Here is a 24358-nt window from a genome sequence, read left to right as displayed (position 1 = left end):
TCCAGTCTGAGCCACGCTCAGCTAAAGAGGCTTCTTCGGAGCAGGTGGCAAGTGGGCCTTCAGAAAGGGGAAGCATTTCAAGATCCAGGAGAACCTTGTAGACGAATCTCCCCAGAGACTGACAGGAGGGGCAGGTATCTGGCAGGTCACCTGCCCGTGCACCTGTGGGGCAGCACCTGTGCCTTCCTTCTGGCCTGGATCTGCACAGCTGATCACCTCTTGCCAGCAAGCATGATGGCCAGCTGCCGGCCACGTTCAGGACTGTCTGAATATGGATTTGAAGAGGGCAGTTGTGAAAGATCTGGGAGTAACTGCATGTTGGAGGTGGCTAAGCTCCAGCTAGAGCCCTGGGCGGGGCAGGGGGATGTGTGCGCCCAGCCTAGGTTCCTAAGAGACCCAGTCAGCTGGGGCTGGGGCTGGGAGGAACGGCGCCTTGGCCGCTGGGTGACCACGGGGCTGCTGCAGCACCAGCCTTAGCAGCAGTACTCCTGCTCGATGCTGGCCATCAGCTCCTCCTCGGAGTAGTCGTACGTGATGGCTGACTGCCTCTCAGGCCTCTTGTGGCAGCTGCCTGGGGCTCTGTGGGTGAGAAAGATGGACACGGAAAACAGGATGTTACCTTCAATCTCCACATCTGTACTGGACAACCACAGTGGCCCCTGCATGGAATTCTGATCCATCCTAAAACTAAAACTGAAAACCTCTGCCCCGGAAACACCTCCTCAACCTCTTCCATGAGCAGGCCCCTGCCTGGTTCTCTGGTTTCATCTCCCTGACGTTACCCGAGACCTTATGCTGTGAGGAAGCCAGTGCCTGTGATGTTTAAGGGTGAGGGCCTGGGGGTGGAAAGGCCCAGCTTGAATCCCAGCTCTGCCACTTACTAGCTCAGTGATCATTTTCTCTAAAATGGAGCTGTATTCCTAAACTCATTCTGAGGCATAAATGAGATAATGCGTGGCCAGCGTGTGACACCGAATTTTGCACCCTGCACGGCCCTCAGCAAAGGTGGGCTGTGTCTCGACTATCCATCGGCCTGACCCACTCCCTGTGCCTGCCCCTTGGGTGGGCGGGGGTGTCTCACAGGAGCTGCCACCCTGGGACAGGACGGGGTGTCAGGATCCTGGCCACTCCCCCAAACTGCTGGGCAGTGTATTAAGTGACCAAATCTCCGGATCCTCATCCTGCCGCCTGGGCCCCTGGAAGTGGTTCCCACCAGCCTGGACCCGGCTGCCCACCCCATCTCCAGCTTTCCAGACTCTGTTGTGCCCCCAACTTCCCTGTCCTGCAGGCTGTCCCACGGCGGTGTCCACCTGTGCCTGGCCATGGCCTTGCCCCCTTCAGTACCTTTGACAGGTGGGAGGGTGTGAAACCTGGGCCGAACTGGGTGCTGCCAGCCTGAGGGGCTACCTCTGAAGGAGGAGTTAGGCCAGAGCTGCCCACTGCCAGGTATGGGACCTCGCGCTCCCACCTGCCAGCCAGAGACGTGCTGCCATGTGAGCTGGGGGCTAGGCTGGATGATCTCTAAGGCCCACCTGATCACTGCCGTCACGCTCCTGACGTTCAGAGCAGCCTCCAGGGCCCTGTCTGCTGTCCCGGAATGCCGGGCAGGAGCTGGGCTCTGGGCCACTTGACTGTCACCTCAGGGTGTGTGCAGCCTAACAGGCCCCCCAGTTCTGAACAGCAAGGATGAGGGTCTAACGGCGGGACTCCACCTCCCCCCAAGCCCAGAGATGACACGTGCCTCCCGCACAGCCCTCTGGGGTCACCCAGGCCAGCCCCCTCTCTGTGGATGGGGGAGAAATGCCTTGCCCACGGTCCCATGGTGACCTGGCTACAGACCGTCCTCACCCGGTCCCACAGCTCAGCAAGGCCTTTCTCTCTAGGCACCCGACGCTCCCTGCACTTGGGACATGGGGGAGGAAGGGGGCAAGGAGGCAGGGCTGGCAGGGGAGGCTGGACGGGGAGGCTGGACGGGGAGGCCGGCAGGGGAGGCTGACGGGGAGGCTGGACGGGGAGGCCGGCAGGGGAGGCTGACGGGGAGGCCGTCAGGGGAGGCTGACGGGGGAGGCTGACGGGGAGGCCGTCAGGGGAGGCTGACGGGGGAGGCTGACGGGGAGGCCGGCAGGGGAGGCTGACGGGGAGGCCGACGAGGGAGGCTGGCAGGGGAGGCTGACGGGGAGGCCGGCAGGGGAGGCTGACGGGGAGGCCGGCAGGGGAGGCTGACGGGGAGGCCGACGAGGGAGGCTGGCAGGGGAGGCTGACGGGGGAGGCCAGCAGGGGAGGCTGACGGGGAGGCCGACGAGGGAGGCTGGCAGGGGAGGCTGATGGGGGAGGCTGACGGGGGAGGCCGGCAGGGGAGGCTGACGGGGAGGCCGGCAGGGGAGGCTGATGGGGGAGGCCAGCAGGGGAGGCTGACGGGGAGGCTGGACGGGGAGGCCGGCAGGGGAGGCTGACGGGGAGGCCGGCAGGGGAGGCTGACGGGGAGGCCGACGAGGGAGGCTGGCAGGGGAGGCTGACGGGGAGGCCGGCAGGGGAGGCTGACGGGGAGGCCGGCAGGGGAGGCTGACGGGGAGGCCGACGAGGGAGGCTGGCAGGGGAGGCTGACGGGGGAGGCCAGCAGGGGAGGCTGACGGGGAGGCCGACGAGGGAGGCTGGCAGGGGAGGCTGATGGGGGAGGCTGACGGGGGAGGCCGGCAGGGGAGGCTGACGGGGAGGCCGACGAGGGAGGCTGGCAGGGGAGGCTGACGGGGGAGGCCAGCAGGGGAGGCTGACGGGGAGGCCGACGAGGGAGGCTGACGGGGAGGCCGACGAGGGAGGCTGGCAGGGGAGGCTGACGGGGAGGCCGGCAGGGGAGGGTGACGGGGAGGCTGATGAGGAGGCTGGCAGGGGAGGCCGACAGGAGGTGTTGCAGCCCCAGCAGCCAGGGCTCCACTCGGCCTCACGCCATCCTAGCCTGTCTGGCGGGCAACACTGTCCACCAGCGGCCGTGGGGCTGCCGGCCCGGGGGCCTGAAGACAGAGATGGGGTCTCCCCCTACCTGGGGGAGGGGAGCATGACATTAAAAGGGAGAGATGGTTCCTAGAGGGACTGAGGAGTCGAGAATTGAATCTCTGTTTAAATTATAATCAACTATGTCGGAGATTCCTGAAGTCAGGCAAAACAACAACCCATTACTCTTCCCCAGAGACAGCAAATCAATTATAATTGGGCTGCAGAGCCACATGCGAAATGAGGCCTGAGTCATTTGTACTATCTGTTGGGTCTAGAATTTACTGGCCCTTTGACCACGGGCAAATCATACCTTGTATCTGTTTACTCATTAGGAAAACGGGGTGCCTGGCCTAGGCCTGGCTTATAGTAGGTATCCCACAAGCATTTACAGAATAAATAATGAGCAAATTTCAGCAGCAGCTGCAGACAGAAGCCTCCTGAATCCCTATTTCTCCTCCACAGGCCCTAGGCTTCTGTTACCGGATCCTCACAGACTTCAGGTCAGGCCAGCCCAGCCCTGTCCTGAAAGCCAGCCCGGCTGGCTCAGCTCTGTTGCTTCCACACCCCAACCCTGGAGAAAGGGCGTGGCCGACATCGAGGACGGTCAGGACTCGGGGGTCAAGGCCCACAGGCCCAGGTTCACACCGAACGTTCCCTTCAGCTGCATCTGTGAAGCACCTGCTCTGTGCCTGGTGCTGTGAGGGCCCAGAGATGTGGCTGAGAGTGAGAAGAAGAGGTAAGACAGGCTGTCACAGGTACCCGCTGCGTTACACGTACAGGTGTGGTGTAAACTGGAGCTGGCACTGCTGAAGGAGGGAGACTCACCAGGTCGACACGGAGGGAGGGGAGGGGGAGAGTCTCCGAGGAGGGGGAGAGTCTCCGGGGAGGGGGAGAGTCTCCGGGGAGGGGGAGAGTCTCCGGGGAGGGGGAGAGTCTCCGAGGAGGAGATACGTGAACTGAGTTTGGGAGGATTTTCCTCTTCAACCTTTTATTACGAAGACTTTCAAGCATACCGAAAAGTTGAAATCGTGGATTCAACAATTAAGTAAATATTTTTCTGCTACATTTTGCTGGGTTTACTTTATCCCATGTGTATTACTTTATCTGATTTCTGGATGCATGTCAAAGTAAACTGCACGCATTAGGACACTTCTCCCTGAAGCGCTGCTTTGAGGGGTTCTGGCGGCCGAGAAGGGGACGGTGGGCTTGCCTGGGGCCGGAAGGACGGGCGCTGCAGGAACCAGGAGAGGAGGGTGCTGGGGGCTGTGCTCTGTGTGCACCCAGTCTGGGGGGCGGGGATGGGGGCGCACGCTGGTTGTGCGGAGGAGCCCGGGGCCGGCCGCGGGCAGTGAGAAGCCACCGTGGACGTGGCGGCAGGACACCCGCCACTCCCTCCTCAGAGAGGTCCCCCTACAGGCAGGGGAGCCCAAGTTTGGGGAACAGAGGAGGGTGGCTGCTGCCAGTCCAGACCCTGGGGGAGGCCTGTATGGCTTCAGAGCGTGCTCCCGGGAGGCACAGCCCTGATCTCACCTTCATGACGCTCTCCCCTTTGCAGCCACTGAGCCAGGACCAGCCTGGGACCCACCCAGCCCAGAGTCCAGGGCCTAGCGTGGCACTCAGGATGCTCCCACTGAAGTATATTGAGGGAGTGAATGAATGAATGAATGAATGAAGTGCTCCTGGTGAGGGATGTCCTGGAGTTTGCATGTGAGGTGCAGAGACCTGTTCATTTAAAAAGAAGAAGAAACAGCTAATGTGTTCGAGGCAGAATTTCATCCTCCTAAAGTCCTTGGGGTGATGAAAACTTAAGAAAGTCACTGCCAGTTATCTTTACAATCAGTAGAAATATGCAGGCGGGACTGAGCTCCGCTGGCACCGCGCGGGGCCCAGGTCCCCCGCCGCGCCACGTGCTCGGGCGTCCAGGTCAGCAGAGCAGAGCCGGCCCTGGTGCCCGGTCACTGCGGCGAGACACAGCGCCCGGTCCAGCACGGGAGTGCACGGGGGCGCTGAGCCCACCCAGAGGCAGCCACGCTAAGCGGAGCCTGTGATGGTTTGCAAAACAAGTGAAGAGCAGGGGCTGAGGGGGACTGGGAGGGATGCTCCTCTCTGCCGAGTGAAGCTCTGGCCTTGGCAAGGGGCGGAGCCCGTGTACCTGTGCTCACCGCGTCACCTCCGCGGCCACGGTGGAGTCCCAGTGCCCAGAGCTGACCGCTGCGTCCTCTGGCTGGACAGCAGCGGCCCACGGCTTCAGCTTGGCCTTCAAGGCCCTCCTTCTCCCCCAGGCCCTGTGCTAAATGTCACCGGCCTGTGCGTGGTGTCCTGTTCAGACCTCTGTGTCTTGCCTGTGGATCCCACAACCTGGAACGCACATGCCCTCCTCTCTCCTTGGTGAAAACACGTGTCCTGCAAGCCATTTCAACATCAGTTCCTCCACCAGCCCTCAGCAGATCTGTCCCCTTTCAGACCTCCCTTGAGCCCATGTGAAGAGACCCCAATCTTCAGGAGAAGGTCTCCTCAAATGTTTGTTAAATAAGGGAAACCAGCAAAGTTCTGGCCCTGAAGCTGTTTGGAATTGGTAATAAAAAATAGCTGTTGAGCCAGAATTTTCACATCTCTGGTCTTGAGCACCACAGTCACCTACCTCCCAGTGACCCAGGGCCGATCACTGTGACCCAATTAGAGATGAGAAAGCCAAGGGCAGGATGAGCCAGAGGCCCAAGGTCATCCCAGCACAGCTTCCTGGTGCCGGCTGCTCCTGGGGCCCTGGAATCCTCACACAGCCCAGGGCCATGCAGACAGAGAAGGCCTGGTCTCTGGGCCTGGGGTCCTCAGCTGACACTTTCCAGGGGTTTTAAATGTGTTTTCCTGCTAACACTGTAATGGGATTGCAGGGGACCCACCTGCCATCCTTCTAGGCTGTAAACTCCTGAAGGCCAAGGACTGTGCCTCATTTACAGATGAGCCACTGCAAATAGTTTCTGAGTGAATGGGTGGGGCCAGGGCCGGGGATGGGGAGCATCCAGAAGGGGGATGCGGAGGCGTGGGGAGGGCGGGGGGTAGGGTGGCTGTGACTCTGGTAGAGATGTGCTTCCCCCCCGCGCCGCCACCCCGTACTTACTCAGAGACACTGCTGCTCTCTGGGTGGTCTTCAGTGCTTCGTTTTGGGGACACCTTGAGAAGGACAAAAGGAAGAGGCGTCAGAAGGTTGTCAGTGGTGCAGCCTGTCTTTGCCCTGGCTTTGTGCTGACAGACGGCCACCACACTCAACCCAGGGCTGAATAAACCAGAGCTGGAAAGTGGAAAGGCTCCCCTGCGCTCTAGTTCCATCCGCCTAATTTGCATGTGGGAAGCTGAGGCTGGGAGAGGGTAGTGACCTACACAGCTCACACAAGAGACCCCCCACCTCCCCGGCAGCTAAGGGCCAGCATGTCCCCACCTCTCATTCCAGGAGCTGAAGTCCTGACCTCCATCTAAGCGCTGCCTGGCAGCCTGCCCTGCTGCTCTGCTGTGCCTTCTCTGTTCTAAGTCAAGGGTGCTCAGATGTCGCACGAGTCTGTCTGCAAACTCTTCCACTGGTCCATGCCTGTCCTGTGCCACCACCACCCCGTCTCAGCTTCCACAGCTTTAGAATAAGCCTGGACTCTTCCTGGTTCCTTGCACCTCCTTATATGTGTACTGCAGTCAATTTGTCCCCCTTGGGGATTTTGTTGGGGTTGAATTAACATACAGATCCTTTTAGGCAGACTTGATATCTATAATAACAAGTCTTACAGTTTAAAAACGGGGAACATCTCTGCATTCATTTAGGATTTCTTTAATGTCTTTTAAGACGTCTTATCATTTTCCCTGTAGAGGTCATAGATATCTCTTTTTAGACCAATTTCTAGATACTTGATATTATCCTCTTTTAAATAAAATTTTATTTTCTTCCTGTTTGTTTCTGCAGATATATGATTGAAATATATACATTTTGTGTTCACCAGTCTTACTAAACTCTCTTATTAGTCCTAATAACTTATTTGTAGATTCTTTTGGACTGTCTTTCTTCCCGTTCACGTTATCTGAGAAAAATGGCCATTTGATTTTTTCCCTTCTGGTCCCCACACACTTTTCACCTAGCCCTTCTGCACTGGCTAGGACCTCCAGTACTACCTTGAAAAGAAATGATAACAGGCATCTCTGTCTTGTTCCTTTATTGAAAGGGAAAGTTTTCATTATTTCAAATGTAATATTAGGTTTGCCGTGGCTTTTTCTCAAGTTGTCCTTAATCAGATCCTGGTCTCTCTGTGTAGGTCATTTCTTCAGTTCTGTCTTCCAGGGCACTGATCTTCTCTTCGTCTCTGTCTAATTTCCTGTTAACCCAAACCATCAGAATCTTTAATTTTGTTTATTGTATTTTTCATTTCTTCAAGTTCTATCTGATTCTTTTTAAAATATGCTAGGTCACTTTCTAGAGGTCCTGGTCCTTCAAAGGTATTTCCCTTAAATAAGATAAAATAAACATAGTTGATTATAATCTGTGTCTGGTAATCCAAATAAATAACTGAAGTCGTCATTGGTCTATTTTTGTTGTCTTTGTTTCTTCTAGCGTTCACTTGGTTCTTTGGCTGGTTGGTTATTTTTTCTCTGGCTGGTTGGTTTTTCAGCCGCCTGCCACTACAGGCGCTCCCATGCATTGGCCAGAAGAGCCTGCCCTGCCCACCTGGCGCTCTCTCCACGTGGAGGTGGGCTGCACAGTAAAGGTGCACAACTTCCTTCCAGGGGTACATGAAGGGCCAGCTAGTGTCTGCTAGTGGCTAGTGATCTTGCCCCGGAGAGTCAGTATTCCCTGCATATTCCTTTGAATATTCGTGCCTTTGGGGAGTGTAAAGATGAAGAGGAGATGACTCCCAAGGCAGCAAGGAATTCACAATGGGAAGAGAGACAGAGGGTAGGGAGGGGCGATGAAGATGAGAGAGAGGAGGGGAAGTCACACAGGCACGCACACACATGTGCACGCACATGTACACACACGCACTCACCTCCACCACCTCCTGAAGCAGCCCATTCCTGCTCGGGCAGCTCAGACTAGCTGAAAATTCTTTTTAATTTTTTTTTATTCAAAAAAAAATTAACTGTGGTAAAATACACACATCTTAAACCATCTTAACCTAAAATTTACCATCTTAACCATTTTTAAGCATACAGTTCAGTAGAGTGAAGTACATTAACCAATCTCGCAAACTTCATCTTGCAGAACTGAACCCCTGTCCACATTAAACAACTCTCCTCCCCCAAAGCCCAGCAGCCACCATTGCACTTCCTGTCCGATAGAAATGAGTCCTTTAGCACCTCACCTGAGTGGAATCACACAGTACTTGCCCTCTTGTGCCTGGCTTATTTCACTCAGCAGAATGTCCTCGAGGTTCACCCATGTTGTAGCAGATGCCAGAGCTTCATTCCTTTTTAAGGCTGAATAATATTCCACTGTACGTGTATACCATGTTGTGTTTATCCATTCATCCATCAAGGGACACTTGGGTGGCTTCCACGTTTTGGCTATTGTGAACAATGCTCCTATGAACACGGGTGCACAGATATCTCTTTGAGAGCCTCCTGTCAACTCTCTTGGGCATATGAGAAAGTTCTCCCGTATCATATTGACGCCAAGCTTCCTCCCTGCAGTTTTCTGTCACTGAGGCTGGTTATTTTCTCAGGGACAACAGAGAAGTAAAGTAATACTTTTACTCAACTACCCTTCAGCTATTTTTTATGAAGTCATCCAGTAGGGACCCTAGTTTCCTCTTGTCCATTTCTGCTGGAACCAGCTTTTGCCATCACCTGCTGGGGGCTTTTCCTCTCAGCACCAGGTTTTGTAAGAGTTGTTACAGATATGGCTTCTCCCATCAGGTGGGCAACTGAGTGACACAGCAAGACATCGGAATCAAACATTTGCGTAGTCAGCCAGTTTCCACTTCTCTGCGCTGCTCTGCTCACCACTCACGGGGACGCACTGCCAGCTGTAGGGCAGCAATGATGTGGTCCATCAAGTATGTGGACTGGACGCCCCAAAGCTGCACTCAAACCGAAGGCCATACTCTTTCTTTTATAATTTCCCTGACAGCTCAGCTTTGTTATAGCTTTCATTTCTTTACCTGTGTTTCTTTCTGTGGTTTGAATGTGTGGTTCTTCCTCTCGTCAATTTAAGTCTTTAACTTGACTTTCTCAGATGCAAAATGTGTTAGACAGGCCTCCCAGAAGATCCAGCTTGCTGAAGCAGCTCAGGAGCTTGTGAAAAGCAAAGACACAGCAGCCCCTGGTGGCTGCTCCAGGCCTAGTGCAGACACAAGTTCCCAGCCAGCAGGAAGCCTGCCACTCCTGGTCGGTAGGACACATCTGGACCCCGGGGAGGCCATGGCGCCTGGACTGGGGCCATGGGAACCCGGCTGAACTCAGGATGAGCGTGTAATCTGTCATCACTAGAGATCCCAGGAAGGCTTTGAAAAACTCACACCACAGCTGAACAAGAAGCAGAAAACATCTGAGGAAGAACTGAATAAGATGATTTCTTAAAGTGTTCTCTAGGACTTCCCTGGTGGCGCAGTGGTTGAGAGTCCGCCGGCAGATGCAGGGGACATGGGTTCGTGCCCCGGTCTGGGAAGATCCCACAAGCCGTGGAGCGGCTGGGCCCGTGAGCCATGGCCGCTGAGCCTGCGCGTCCGGAGCCTGAGCTCCGTAACGGGAGAGGCCACAACAGTGAGAGGCCCGTGTTCGGCAAAAAAAAAAAAAAAAAGAATCCGCCTGCCGATGCAGGTGACACGGGTTCGAGCCCTGGTCCAGGAAGATCCCACATGCCGTGGAGCAACTAAGCCCGTGCGCCGCAACTACTGAGCCTGCGCTCTAGAGCCCGCGAGCCACAACTACTGAAGCCTGCGCACCTAGAGCCCATTTTCCACAACAAAGCCCGCACACCGCAACTAGAGAAAGCCTGCGTGCACCAACAAGGACCAATGCAGACAAAAATAAATAAATTAATTAATTAAAAAAAAAAGTCTCCTCTGACTCTTACAACTAGGGTTTTTTTAAAAAAAGTGAAGTATCGGTGGTTAATCTTTAGAAAACCCACTGAATATTTTATTTAACAATATGTATATCCTGCTTCTTCTGTTTAAAGAGTTCTCCCCTTAACTCTTAAAGTGTAACAGCTTTATATGTATATATGTACCCATATCAATAATATATATAATTGACCTGGAACAAGCTGCAGATGTCTGAAGAATACGATTTGAAAGGTTTTGACATGTGTATCTACTGTTAAACCACATCCATCACCCCCCGGGGTGATGCTCCCTCTTTCCCTCCTCTGCCTTTCCATCTCCAGGCGGCCACTAGTGGGCCCCTGTCACCGCACACCCGTGTGCCCTCTCTAGAAGCCTAAAGACGTGGGGTCAGACAGCATGCGCCCTTTTTTGCCTGGCTTCTTTCACGCCGCACGACGAGCCTGAGATCCATCCACCCTGCTGTGTTTTATCAGTAGACTTCCCCCTTCCTCTCTAAGAACTGTCCTTCTTTGAGGCCCAGGTTTGCTTATGTTTCATTATGGAAATGTTAACACATGCAGTGTAGAGAAGAGTGAACTCGGTCTCCGGGTACCGAAATCTCCCGGCCTCGGCAGGTTTCAGCACTTTGCCAGTCGGGTTCAGTCCTCTCACCCCCGGGGGCACTACTGTCCCCACATGGCTCCACTTCATGGCTTCCCAGGCAGCACACGCTGCAGGCCCAGTGGACTCTGCTGTGAGGGCTGCTTTGCGTTCCTAAAGTGACAAAGGACTTTTGCAAAAGGAGGCTCTGACTCTGAAGCCACCGGTCCTAGGGCGCCCACCTCCCCTCACCAGGCCTTGCTTCAGGGAAGTGTTTCCAGAGACAGAGGCCGGGGAGACCTGGAGAAGGTAAAGGGTGGAACTGAAGGAAAATAACAATAAATTACATATCTACACCTTATGAAGCACCTGCAAACGCATTTTCACACGGCAGCCAGATCCTCACCCCCGGAGGCAGATGACCTGGCATGGATCCTGGTCCTGCTGGGGATGTGGGCAATCACCCTGCTGGGACCCAAAGGCCTGGGATGTAAATGAGAAGGTAGCCTCGATGGTCTCTAAGGTCCCTTCAGCTCCAGCATCTGTGATTCTCAAACTGTGAAGAAACCAAAGCGGCGAGGTCTGCTGGGAATCTGAATGGGTAGCCTTGGGCTGCAGGCTGCCTTCTGGGCTGGTGACAGCTCCCGGCACTCAGGTGCTAAGAATCTCCGTCTGCACGAACCACTGCTGACCCTCCTCACCGGAGTCCAGCTAGGGCTCGTCCTAGGCGCTGGGGGAGCCCGAAACTCCTGTGCAAGGAAGCCTTCCTCAGCACCTCACTGAGAGGCTGCAGTGACGCCCAATCCACCTCATTCCCCCACCTCCCCCGCACCAGCGCTCAGCACCAGTTGCTGGGGCCCGGCCTCAGGCAAGGTGCTGGGAGACCCTGCTTCCAACCTTCACTAAGGTCAGGCTTCCGACCACGGACAAAGCCCACATCCCAGAACCACGGAGGGAGGGAGCCCTCTGGGGTCACACCTCTGACCCCATCTCCAGGCAAGCACTCCTAAACACTTTTAAATCTGGCTGTTTTCGTACATCTCCTGAGAGGAAGCATCTTCCTCCGGTTCCTGGAGTCCTCCAGGGCTCCAGCTCAGGACTCTTCTCCGGCCACCCACATGCTCTCCCTCGTCGCCCCATCTAGATGCTGAGGTCCACAGTTACATGCCAGCTCCAACCACCTTGCACAGTGGACCTGAGCTTCTGACGGCCCACAAGCTTGTCTGCCTCGCACCCCAAAGCCAACTTGCGCAACACTGAGCATCACTGTCGACTCTATGACGCCAGCAGGAAACCCGGGTGCCTTTGCGGCAGCCCGCCTTCCCTTGCTCTCACACCCAGTGTGCACCTCGCTTTCTCGCATCGCCTCTTACCTGGATTTCTGCAGGATCTCCCACCTGGGCACCCTGCTTCCCGCGCCGTCTCCTCTCATCCCCCGCCCTCCTGCCACCCCTTGTCTTTCTGAACACAGGCTGGGGAGGAGACACAAGGACTCGATAAGCTGGGCGTCTCTGGAGAAGGGAACTGGAGAAAGTGGGGGACAGGGTGGAGGGGAAACTTTCCTTTCAGTGTACCTGTTACAATATACATGTGCATGTATATTACCTATTCTGATTTTTTAAATAATCATTTAAAAATAAAACCCACAAAATTTCCACTAGCTCCCTGTTGCCTACAGGATAAAGTTCAACCCTTTAGCCTAGAAGGTTGTGAAATCATGACCCAAACCGATCTCGTTGTCTTTTGCGCTCCGTCCAGCCATCATCACCTTGCTGTCCAGCCATCATGGACAACGTGCTGTTCTCCTAAGGCACTTGGTCCCTCTGGGGTTTTCTACATGCTGCTTGCTCCTTATGGAATGCCCCCTCCTTCACTGACTGCTGGAAAACTCTGCTGATCCTTCACAACCAACTCAGATGTCAGGGCTTCTTGGATGGGAAGACTTCCACCTTGGATGGGATTATTCAACTCCTTGTATGTAATAATTCCTACTTACCTCCACTCCAGGGCTTCCATGACAAATGCTCACTTCACAACCCTCCCCCAACACAGTATGCGCCCTGGGGGTCAGCACTATGCTTTACTCTCCTATGACTCCTCGGTTGATCAAGCACCACTTACTGCCACTTAAATTTGTGTTCTTTGCTAGAGATCTGAAAGTGGACAGATGGTAACCGTCTTCAAAATAGTGGCTTTTTGCCGAAAGTCCATTATCAAATCCACCACTTTCAAATCCCTCTGGTGGATCTGCTTTCTGGCCACGTAATCATTTTGATGCCTGTTTTCACCTACACATCCCACAGCAGCTGTGAGCCAGGATTACCGTGAAGCCCTGGCTGATGGCAAAAGACAAGAAAGAGTTACTCTGGTCCTCCTTTGCTAGAGCAAAAGGGAACCTTTGCAAAAACGGTGGACAGTGGATTCATTCAGCCTAGAAGACAGATAATGACCTTCCCTAGATCTTGAGTGACTAAGATTTATTAGGCGGTGGGGGGGAGTATGAATTATCACCTGCTAGTAAAAACACTGAATTTATATCTATTAGACTGAATCAGAATACCCTCTTTAAGGGTGCCCTTGAATTTCACTAGCACATTTAATCCCCCAAACTTCTTTTATCTAGCCCATCCTGGGACTGAGATTTTATGGTTAATTCAGTGTCCTAATGGAGCCATCTTTATGGCTACCCACCAGCACTGCACTGTAAAAAGAACCTTCCTGAAAGCCTTGGCTACTCTCCAGTTCCTTGCCTCCCATTCTCCATGAAGTCCAGCCCATCAGGCTTCCCGCACCGCTCCACTGAAACGGCGCTGGCCAAGGGCACCAGGGACCTCCAAGCCGCCAGATTCAAAAGTCAGCTCTCAGACTGCATCTCACTTGTCCCCTCGAGCAGCACTTACCAGAGTTGGTCACTCCCTCCTCCTTGACATACTGTCCTCCCTTGGCTTCCAGACCTGCATCCTCTTGGTTTTCTCCCCTTTAGGATGTCCCCTCATCGTCTCTACCTCTGAACACAGGTCGCACAGATAAACGCCCAGAGCAGTGCCTGGCACACACTCAGGTGTTAGCTGGCCTCAGTATTACTGGTGGTCCGATCTAATCTCAACCCTTCTATGTTTTAATGGATGCCAAATTGATAAGTCCAAGCCCAGCCTCTCCCCTGAAGGCCAAACTCTTACAAAGATCTTTTCAGTTGATATCTCTATGTAGATGTCTAGCACCCATCTCAAGTTTAACATATTCTAAAACAACTTCCTGATGCACAACATTCAAACCCTGCCCCTTCCACACTTCCCATGTCAGTTAATGGCAACTACGTCCTTCTAGCTGCTCAACCAAAAACTTCAGGGTCCTCTGACTCCTTTCTCACACAACCCACAGCCAATCCATTAGTAAGCTGGCTGTCTCTATTTCTGATCTAGGTCCATATGCCAACCAGTCCTTCCCAGCTCGCTCACTGCCACTCTGGTCCAAACCAATCCCTCTTCTCACTTGGATTCCTGCAAAAGCTTCCCAGCCCTGCTCCCAGCTTTGGCCCCTCCATCCCATCCCAGACTGTCTTCAACAGGGCAGCCAGGGTGAGCCTTAAAACAAACCAGATCATGTCATCCGCTGTTCAGAATTCCTCCAGCCTTCTCTACCTCATTCAAAGTGAAAGCCAACACCTTGGACCTCCCTGGTGGTCCAGTGGTTAAGATTCTGCGCTCCCAATGCAGGAGGCCCGGGTTCGATCCCTGGTCAGGGAACTAGATCCCGCATGCATGCTGCAACTAAGAAGCCCATGTGCCACAACTAAGACCCGGTGCAGCCTAAATAAATAAATGAATAAAATATTTTTAAAAACACCCCACATCTCTCATGAGTAAGATCATTTTAAGTTTTTGATTGCAGAGAATAACCAAGAACAATTTTTTTCTCATGTGCATGTATATTACCTATTCTAACTTCAAAAACAAACACTTAAAAGTAAGCATAACCTTTTCTGGGCTGAACACATCTTTAGAGACTGGAACACATCTTGTACACAATCACGGAAGCCGGGGTATGGAGACCTATCTCAGAGAAAAACTGAGCACCAGAGGAATCAGGGAACAAGTGAGAATCCCTCCTGATGGCAAATTCACTCAGTTAAAATTCTAGTATACACAGTGCTCTAAAAAGGTATAGTCAGAAAGCCTCCGACTGGCTCTTTCAAACTGCACGATACTGGCCAAGTTAACTACCTCTCTGGGCCTTGTGCAGTCCCCTCTGACATGAAGTTGGGGGGAGGCGACACCAATTTGGCAGGTACCTATTCTGATGAGGATTAAGTAAAACAATGGATGTAAGAAGCCGACTATTAGAACAGCCTGAATAAACAGCGGCTGTATTACAACATCTGAACAATTTCCGAGTGATTGTAAGTGAACTGCAAAGCCCTCTGTTTCATAGGAATCAAAACTGATACAGGATGGGGAGGGGACTCTTTCTGAGTCTTTTGCCTCTTTGTTCTTCTGCTTCTGCCCCCGTGCAACCAGCAACCTGCTTACACGCAGGGGCTCATGAAAATGCTCAAGTAAAAGGATGCTGGTGACAGATGTACTAAGTGAATAATTGGGAGTCTCACAACTCTTAGTAAAAACTGTATGACCCCTAAGCACATAAACATCTGAATGAATAAGGAGGCTGCCAAAAATAACATTCAGGGGGTATTATGAGGGCAAGACGGGTGGTACTTTTATCAGACAAAATAAGGTTCTTGATGAGTTTGCTTGGGGAATGCTAGGGATTACTGAACGTTAAAAAAAAAAATCGCACAGGACTTCCCTGGTGGCGCAGTGGTTAAGAGTCCACCTGCCGATGCAGGGGACACGGGTTCGTGCCCCGGTCCTGGAAGATCCCACATGCCACGGAGCAGCTGGGCCTGTGAGCCATGGCCGCTGAGCCTGTGTGCGGAGCCTCCGCAACGGGAGAGGCCACAACAGTGAGAGGCCCGCGTACCGCAATTAAAAAAAAAAAAAAAAATCGCACAGTAAAGAAAAACGGGCCAGGCATTAGTGCCACTGTGAGCAGAGCGCTGGAAGTGCTGGATCTGCCTTGTGACTTGGACATCTGGAAAACGGAAAAGGCATGGAACATTCCAGGTTATCTACGGAGGGGCTGAGCCCGGCAGGCCTGCTACAAACTCTGCTACCCCCACTTACTGGCTGTGTGGTTTGGGTATGTTATCAATCTCCTGGGACTGAGATGGCCTTGTTTGTAAAATAGAAAGCACTATTTATCTAAAAGGCTGTTTGAAGAGGGGAACGTGGGACAATGACCAGGAAGTACCTAATTCAGTCCTTAACACAGAGCAGGTGCCCAACGGACGTAATCCTCCTTCGCCTTCTCTACTGTGCACGTCATCTGACAGCAAACCGCACATCTCATGCGCATCTCTGCAGTGAACACGCACCCAAACTTAAAACTGCATGAAGGGAAAGACTTCTTTCTAGCTGACATGTATTGCTACCAAGAGTTTATGGAACTGGACTGAAAACTAGGAATGTCACGGAAATGCTCTTTATTTGGGGAAGTGTCTCAGTAGTTATATTTCAGTGAATGTAAATCCACACACAGACACACACAGACTGTCACGGGTTCCCCAGTGGCCTTGGCTTCATTCATCCCATTTTCTCCCTGAGATCCTGTTTCTTGGACATGGGGATTTGTAACACAGCCCCAGTGCAGAGAGACTACTGTATCCTTCACATTTGTGTCTTACCTCAAATTTGCCCATAATTTTTCCTAAATTTACAATCCAGAGTGAAAATCCTCTTACCTAGTGTTTCATTACAAAGTATTACGGTTCACAGACAAGAAATAAAAATATTTAACTGAAAGTTGCTTCTACCAAAATGTAAGGGAAAAATTTACCTTGATTCAGAACATATACACGATAAGAGCTGAAAAACTCCATGGTTAAAGAGTTCTTTTTAAATAGGTGATTGAAATCCTTCTTTAAAATTAATTTTAAAAATTCAAGTTTTAGATGGAATATAGCAATACCTTATTCTTATCCAGCAACCTAAACTGTATCAGGAAAACAACCAAGAATTAAGAAATAAGACAAAAAAAGAGCACTTGATCAACTAAAATCATTGCCACAAAGCTCATTCACTGAACAGATGACTCGTCAGGCCAGGGAGGAGACCTCTCCCAGGCCTGACCTTGGAGGGTTCTGCTCCTCCTATAAGCTCAGTGCCAGCGAGCATGCTTCTGTGTTTCTACCACCCGGGGCCGCTCAGAGAGGTGTCTATTTGGGCGAGGGATACAGAGAAGTTTGGCTGGTTGCATACAGACTGACAGTGGTAAACAGTGACAGTTGTAAGACTGAGGCTGAACCAAGGACAGAAAGGCAGTAACAAGCAAGTCTCACAGCTGCCAGGGCCATTTTGGTACGAAGGGTGCAGGAGTCTGACTGTCAAGGTGGGGGGGGTCTGATCTCTGCTCTGCCATAACCATGTGGCTTTAGTCACTTAACTTTCATCTGTGCCTGTTTCCTCTTGCCCATCTGTAAAAATGGACGATAATAATAACGGTAAAAATGAAATGAGTTAATACATGTCTGAGACCCAAGTGCTCACTGAAATATGAGCTACAATTATTCTTGGACATAGACAAGAAAAATACATAAGATTCAGAATGAGGGTTCAGAGATACACATAATTCGTCTCTAAGAAATTCTAATCAACAGTGGTCAAAATTTTAAATGTGGGTGCTTAAAGGGATAATTTCACTTGAGTTTGACATTCTCTTATGGAGAATACCTCTCTCCTCCAAAATGCTAGATAGTTATGAACCTAAGAAGGCTTTTCTTCCTTCCTTCCAGAGAAATTTAAAATAGTGTTTATTTACATGTTCAGTCAGGCTTTCTCTGTCCATGGGAACATCATTTCCAACATTTTGAAGAAGGGCCAACTTCTACAAATAGGTTTCAATACCGACTCGTCAAAATCCCCATTTGTTCCCAGGCCAATGGTGTCTTGTTAAATGTACAGCTGCCAGAGACTCAGCTGAAGGGTGTAAAGTGTAAAGCAAAAAGGCATAGACTCCACACTTGGCTGTACAGGCAGTTAGCCTTCTACCTGTGACCTCTAGAGCCAGGAAATTAAGAGGCTTCAACCTTTTTACTTCATCTCCCCAGACCTGAAGAGAATGAACTGGACTCAGGAGCCTCCTTGCAGCTCTAATAGTCTAAGATTCTAGGATTCATTCAAGAAACATCTATGGGGCTTCCCTTGTGGCACGGTGGTTGAGAGTCCGCCTGCTGATGCAGGGGACACGGGTTCATGCCCCGGTCCGGGAGGATCCCACATGCCGCGGAGCGGCTGGACCCGTGAGCCATGGCCTCTGAGCCTGCACGTCCGGAGCCTGTGCTCCGCAACGGGAGAGGCCACAACAGTGAGAGGCCCGCGTACCACAAAAAAAAAAAAAAAAAAAAAAAAAAAGAAACATCTATGGTACAGAAGATACATACAATCCACATCCAAAAGAGCAACCACAGCTGGCTAACTTTACCTCCTAATCTCTCTCGACTCCATCTCCCCTTCAGCCCTCTCACTGCGCTGCTGCCCTCAGGACCTGCCCGTCTGGACCACCGAAGCAGCCCCAGTTGGACATCTTGCCCCTAGTCCTTACTCCGCCCAGTTCATCCTCCCCATGGCTGTTGGTGCAACCTTCCTAAGACACAAAATGTCACTCCCCTTAGTCCTTCAAAGATACCCACGGCTTTTATGGTAAAGTCCAAGCTCCTCAGCAGGGAATACTCCTAGTGTGACATGTCCGTAGCCTGGCATTCACCCTTCCCAACCTCTTCAACTCCAGTGCGCCCACCCACACTCTGGGTACCATATGCCCCGGCCGCCATTGCCTTTGCATGCAGGCTTCTCTCTGCCCAAATGCTCTTTGCTGCTTGTTTGCCTGGCTAGTGACATAGACCCTTCCAGATCCAGGTCAAGTGCTGTCCTGCTGGGATGCTGACCTGACTTCTCCAGAGGACCAGTTGCTCCTCCTGTGGACTCGCTCTACAGACTGCCCACAGGTATTCTACTTTTTGTTTGCAGATCCCTCTCCCCCATTACACTGTCAACTTCCTGAGGGCAAGGACTGCGTGCCATCAGTGTTCATCTCTGGCGCCCAGAGTGATGCCTGGCACACAGTAGGTGCTCAAGCAATACCTGAGAAATGACTGAAAAAATAAGTAAGGCAGTCCATGCAACCTAGGAGTTGCTGTGATACTCAGCGAATGGGGGTGGGGACGGGGGAGGGAAATCCATTCTCTCTGTTTTCTTTTCATTTTCGCTTCTGGAGTTTCCAAAGCACTTGACAACTGATGCCTAAAAGATTGCTTCCGTGCCGTCTCAGAACTTCCCCCAAAAGTTCTCAACTGTTTATCCATTTTGAGGGTTATATAATGGAACTCTGATGTAATCTTAAAGGAATCTTGTTATATAATTGAGTCCCACTTGCTGCAGCTCGTTTGGGGAGGGTAGCAGGGGATGGGCAGGACAGGAGAGGAAGGCCCTGCAGTGTCCGGGCTGGCCCAGTCCTTTCCACCCACCCCTCCCCACCTCACTGAGGAGCTTCCAGGATTCCACTGCGTGGTGGCTGCCCCGGAAGACACCCCGCTCTGGTCCCAGCAGTTGTTAAGCAAAGCCTGCAGGGCTCCGGGGAAGGGGGGAACTGCCTTGGACATCCTCCTCAAGCCCAGGAGCTGATATCACAGATCTTGTTCATTCAGCTCTGCTGGAGTGAAGGCTGTTCCCATACGAGAGTGCTCACTTTTATTGTTTTTCTAGAACAGCGGGGATGTTATTACAAGTGTTCTGGAAGAGAGAAGAGGGAAGCCAAAAAGAAATTGCACAGCGTCTTAAAAATAGCCAGTAGTATGCAAATTGCTTGACCACAAGGCAAAGATCCTGATGTGTCTGACGCGAGGGGCCTTTGTAAACACTGTTTGGCTACCGGTCCCAGCTCTTAGCATCCTCCTCCGACAGTGCCCGGGGAATGGCCAAGGGGGAGGTACCTGAGAAGAAAGCAGCCCCGCTGGCCAGCCCCTACCTAGGCTGGAAGAAGCCACAGTTCCAAAAGGAAAAAAAGGCAAGCTCTGGCCAGAAGCAAGCCTAGGAGATGCATTTCTGCTAAGGGATATCTGTCTCCCTGCCTTTTAAGGCTGCTGCCAGTACAGCACTGTCACCCCCCAAATTGGAGGCAGGGAGACCAGCACCCAGAGGAGGCAGAGAGGGGAAGGGGGCGAGCAGGGAGAGCGCGGCGGGACGGCCGCGGGGGCTGGGGGACAGGGCAACAGGGCGGGGGTCCCGGAGGGACAGGGTGCGGGGTGCGGGCCGGCGGGGAGGGGGCTCCGGGGCAGGACTCGGCGCAGCTGCCCCACCGGCTCCGCGGGCTCCGACACTCACCGGGCTCCCGGCGCCGGCTGCGGGTCGGGGCCGCGCCGGGCCCCGCGGGGCCAGCTCCCCGGGGCCCCAGGCCGCCGACTCGGCCAGCAGCTGGTCCAGCAGGCGCAGCGTCTCGTCCCCGCCGTCGGGGGGCGCCGCGGGGCCGGGGCCGGCCGCCCCCTCCGCCGCCTCCGCCGCCGCCTCCCGGGACTCCTCCCGGGCTGCCGCCGCCGTCGCCGAGACTGGCGGCCCCGTCCCGCCCTCCGGGGCCGTCCCGCCGGGCCCGGCCGGCCGGCTGTCGGGGCTGCGCAGCCGCCTCAGGGCGCGGCTGCTCCGGCTGCTGCCGCTGCCCATGGCGCGCCCGCCAAGCAGGCCTGTGGCGCCGCCAGAAAGCGGCCCGGGGGTGGGGACGCGGGAGGGGGCGCGGCCGGGCCGGGGGTGCGGGGCCGGGGGTGCGGACCCGGGCCGGGCGTGAGGGGCGGAGGGGGAGATCCCGGGTCTGGGACGCGACTGGGGGCGGGGACGCGAGCAGGGCCTGGGGGAGGGGCGAAGCCACCGGTGTGCGGAACGTGGGGCGTGGTGTCGCGGTGGGGGAACTAGATCCCGGGACAGGGGAACGTGGGAGGGGGCGCGACCGGAGCCGGGGTGCTGAGCCCGGCCTGGAGGTGGGGGCCGAGAGCCGCGGGTGAGGGTTCTCGGGGAGCCGGGGGCCGGGGGCGGGGAGCGACGGCCGGGTATCCGGGCACTGGATGGCGAGGGCACTGGGGCGCGGCATCCCCTCCTCCTCCGACTCCTTCCTCCTCCCTCCGGCCCGCCTCGGGCCCCGCCTCTCCTTGCGGGGTCAGCCCTCCAGGCTCTGGCTCCCCGACCCTCTTGGTCCCCGCCGCCTGGAAGAACTGAAAGCACTGGGGCTCCTGCAACACGCCCAGACCGGCCTGCGTGGGGTGGTGATGAGTGCGGAGGTGACTCCACAGCCGGGCCCCTCCCGAGCTTAGAGCGATGGGGACTTCACCTCTCCCAGCCTCCTATTCCTCACATGTTAAGTTGGGGGAAGGGGCCGGACGGTAAAAATACCTCTGAGGATGGAGTAAGATGATGAAGGTGCCGGGCCTCCCACCCTTCAATTTCTGCGCTGCTCCCTCGCGCGACCTAAGAGAGGACAGACGGAGGGAAGGGGGCGATTCTCCCGGACCGGACTCCCCGCTGCAGCCTTTCCGCAAGGCAAGGGAGCCGGCAGCAGGCAGTGGTGGGCCCTGGGTTCCCGTCCCTCTCCTCCTGCCCCAAAGGAGAGCTGGTGCTTGAATGCCGAGCCTCATTAAAAAAGTAACTACTTTGGGGAAAGAAAAAATTTGAAAGGAGACAGAGAAAGCATTCTCTCCCCAAGGAAAAAGCCAGTAGGTACTGATCATAATTAATTCTAGCTTTTGGTCATTGGATAGTAAAAAAGAAAGAAAAACGTTTATTATTTTTAAGTGAACCAACCCCCAAATAAGAAAAAAGCCGAAGCTGTCTAATTCAAACCCGGTGGTATTATTGTTGGTTGTGCTTGCATTTTAAGACTTGACTTCTTTCTCTCCCTTCCTCGCTTACTTTAAAAAATCTAACTTTTCCAAAGCAAGACAACTCAAACATCCTGGGTTTAACTCACATCTTGACATTAACCTGAATCCAGATGGGATTGCAGAATAATTGTTAAAATGAAATTTTGGCTAAACTTTCCCTACCATAGACTTGAAATTTTACTATTTTATCACTTCAGGAGTAGGTATTGAAAGCTTGATGCCCAAGACAATGGAATAAACATGGGATTCAAGTCTATATCCATTTGTTTTATTATCAAGAGACTAAGGAAGTATTTGTAATTCCTCTTTTTGTTTTTGCATTTTTTTGATGTGCTGTCTTAACCATCCAGATGCAGGAGATGGGCCACATACATTATTTGGTGTCATTTGGGTGTTCTGATTCCACAGATGTGTCTAGTTTGGAAGCTATTGATATAAGTTTTCTTTTTAAGAAAACAAATCTCATCTTGAAACTCTTTAAACCTGGTAGACAAACATTCACAGGGAAAAGAAATCTTTCTTGTACTAAGTTCAACTAAGTTTAATCATTTAAAGGAAAACATGTTTTACTACTGCCTAAGTAGAGTCTCGTCATGTGACTCAGTTTAAATATACCCAGAGCTCCCTGTGTTCACCTCCCAGGGCAACTGATTTTTCTGACCGCTGTTGCTTCCAGCCCTGTTTCCCCAGACTTGTCTGGCTCCCTCAGCTTCAGTGAGCGTAACTGCCAAAGCCTCTGTCCTTTCCACTCCGAGAGTGCATTTAAAATCAGCTACATTTGGGGACCTGGCTTCCATCTACTTGTGCTAAAAACCCAGACTGCTTTTATTAGAAGCTTCCCATGACAAGCAAACAACCTGAGTTTTCCCACGTGACCAGTGCCACCTAAGATCATCTCTAGAAATAAACAAGAATCTCTTTGTCCCAAAGGGTTGGCAAAGTCCCAGGAATATTGGAACCTAGAAAATGGGGTCTGATCCCTCTTAAGGAAGCAGCCGTACTGGCAGCCACACTTCTCCAGCTAAAGGACTTCTTTATGCAGTGACCGGGGTGGTGGCTGGTGAGGGCGGTGGAAGGTGAGGCCCAGGGTGGGAGCTGTCTGCTCAAACTCCTGGAAAAGAAGAACATCCTGCAATGAATAAATAAAACTTTGCGAGAGAACTAGTTGTTGTTCTAGTTGTTGATAGTTGTTGAAAGTTGTTGATACTTCCGGCAGGAGATGTGTCCTGAGTGATGTTTCCCTTGGCAACAGGGCTAGCCTGGCATCTGGAGATGAAGCAGGTCCTTTCCTTACCGCAGCCTGAGGACCACCCTCATTGCAGTGGGCGGGCAACCCCTGCCCCCCTTGCAAAGCCCCACTCAAGTGCCCTTCCTCAGGAACCCTCTAGATCTCTCTGCTCAGAACCTCTGTGATTTCCCACCATCCCTGACCCATCACTAGCTATTACATAGGAGAGAGGTATTGTATAGGTGCCCGTCATTATGAATATGCGGAAGGATAGAGTTTGTATTCAGATGAGAAATGAGATAGCATTTGAAAGGTAGGCAAGCCATGTTTCTATTTTTAATGCTTAATCAGTAACCTGAGAGGGCCACAGTGCTATCAATTATTGCTGATACCTTCATACCTTCTGAGAGCAGTGTCTCATATAATTACTATTGTCTTCTTGCAAAGTTCCAAGCTTTTGCATTTGGTTTCACGGCTTCACCACTGAGAGGGGTGGGAGGAGTTGTAAAGGAGAGTCAACACCATTCATTAAGGACCATTAATGAGTTACAGAACTCCTTTGCAAGATTTATTCAGAAATAACGTACCTTGGACTTCCCTGGTGGCGTAGTGGTTAAGAGTCCGCCTGCCAATGCAGGGGACACGGGTTCGTGCCCCGGTCTGGGAAGGTCCCACATGCTGTGGAGCAACTAAGCCTGTGCACCACAATTACTGAGCCTGCGCTCTAGGCCCTGCGTGCCGCAACTACTGAACCTAGAGCCCATGCTCTGCAACAAGAGAAGCCACCGCAATGAGATGCCCCCGCTCGCCACTACTAGAGAAAGCCCGCACGCAGCAACAAAGACCCAATGCAGCCAAAAATAAAAAAATTTAAAAAAAGAAAAGAAATAACGTATCTCAAGTCCTCAGAGTTGGCATGTTTACATCATGATTGATTTGGCCCATTCTATAACATTGTCAAAGATTCTGGCCCTATGCGGTAAAACATGGATGACTTATACCCCACTTGAACCAAAGATGGAAAGTGGGATTCGTGATGCAGACTCTCCATTAGTTGACCAGTTCTCACTGCTTAGAGAACCATCTACGGGCTTCTGGTTCAAAATGACAGATCAGGCAGAGTTTGCTTCTCTTGTTACTTGAGACCCCCCTCAAATGCAGATGTTGAAGTTTAAAAAAGGAAGTTCAGAAAAGAAAAAAGGGATGGGGAAGGAGGGAAAATCACAAATGAGAGATTTCAACACACTTCTGGAAGCTGGAAAGCTACAGTAGAGAGCTGCCAGATGAAACAGGAAGAGAAGTGACAACCTAAGCTATGATGTCGGGCTGGAGAGGAAACAGGAGTCAGCCTTCTGACAGATGAGGCTCTGGGACTCTTCCTACGGACAGTGCATCCTCCCCCACCCCGTCCACGCATAAGGAGAAAGGCCCAGGTCGCTGGTGTGGCTTACTCTGCTACTGTGTGACTAAGACTTTTCCTGCTGAGTTTTTACTTGGAGTGGGGAGCTCTGTGTGGGCGGGGTGTTTGCTGGCTGCTCTGGA

At 52.7% G+C, this 24358-nt stretch overlaps 1 protein-coding gene across 1 annotated transcript; it reads right to left on the bottom strand.

The window, feature by feature from the left end:
* Positions 1-473: 473 nt before the first annotated feature.
* Positions 474-20443, bottom strand: CYS1 (cystin 1; the record flags this gene model as incomplete). Its single annotated transcript, XM_079720807.1, has 3 exons — positions 20048-20443; positions 6110-6162; positions 474-579 (listed from the first exon to the last, which is right to left on the bottom strand). Exons 1-3 carry the CDS (start codon positions 20378-20380, stop codon positions 474-476), a joined length of 492 nt encoding a protein of 163 aa, XP_079576933.1. The 5' UTR covers positions 20381-20443.
* Positions 20444-24358: the final 3915 nt, after the last annotated feature.

The sequence above is a fragment of the Hyperoodon ampullatus genome (genome assembly GCF_949752795.1).
Source record: "Hyperoodon ampullatus genome assembly, chromosome: 15".
Classification (NCBI taxonomy): Eukaryota; Metazoa; Chordata; class Mammalia; order Artiodactyla; family Ziphiidae; genus Hyperoodon; species Hyperoodon ampullatus.
The sequence above is the reverse complement of the archived record's forward strand: the minus strand, read 5'-3'. Positions and strand labels throughout refer to the sequence as shown.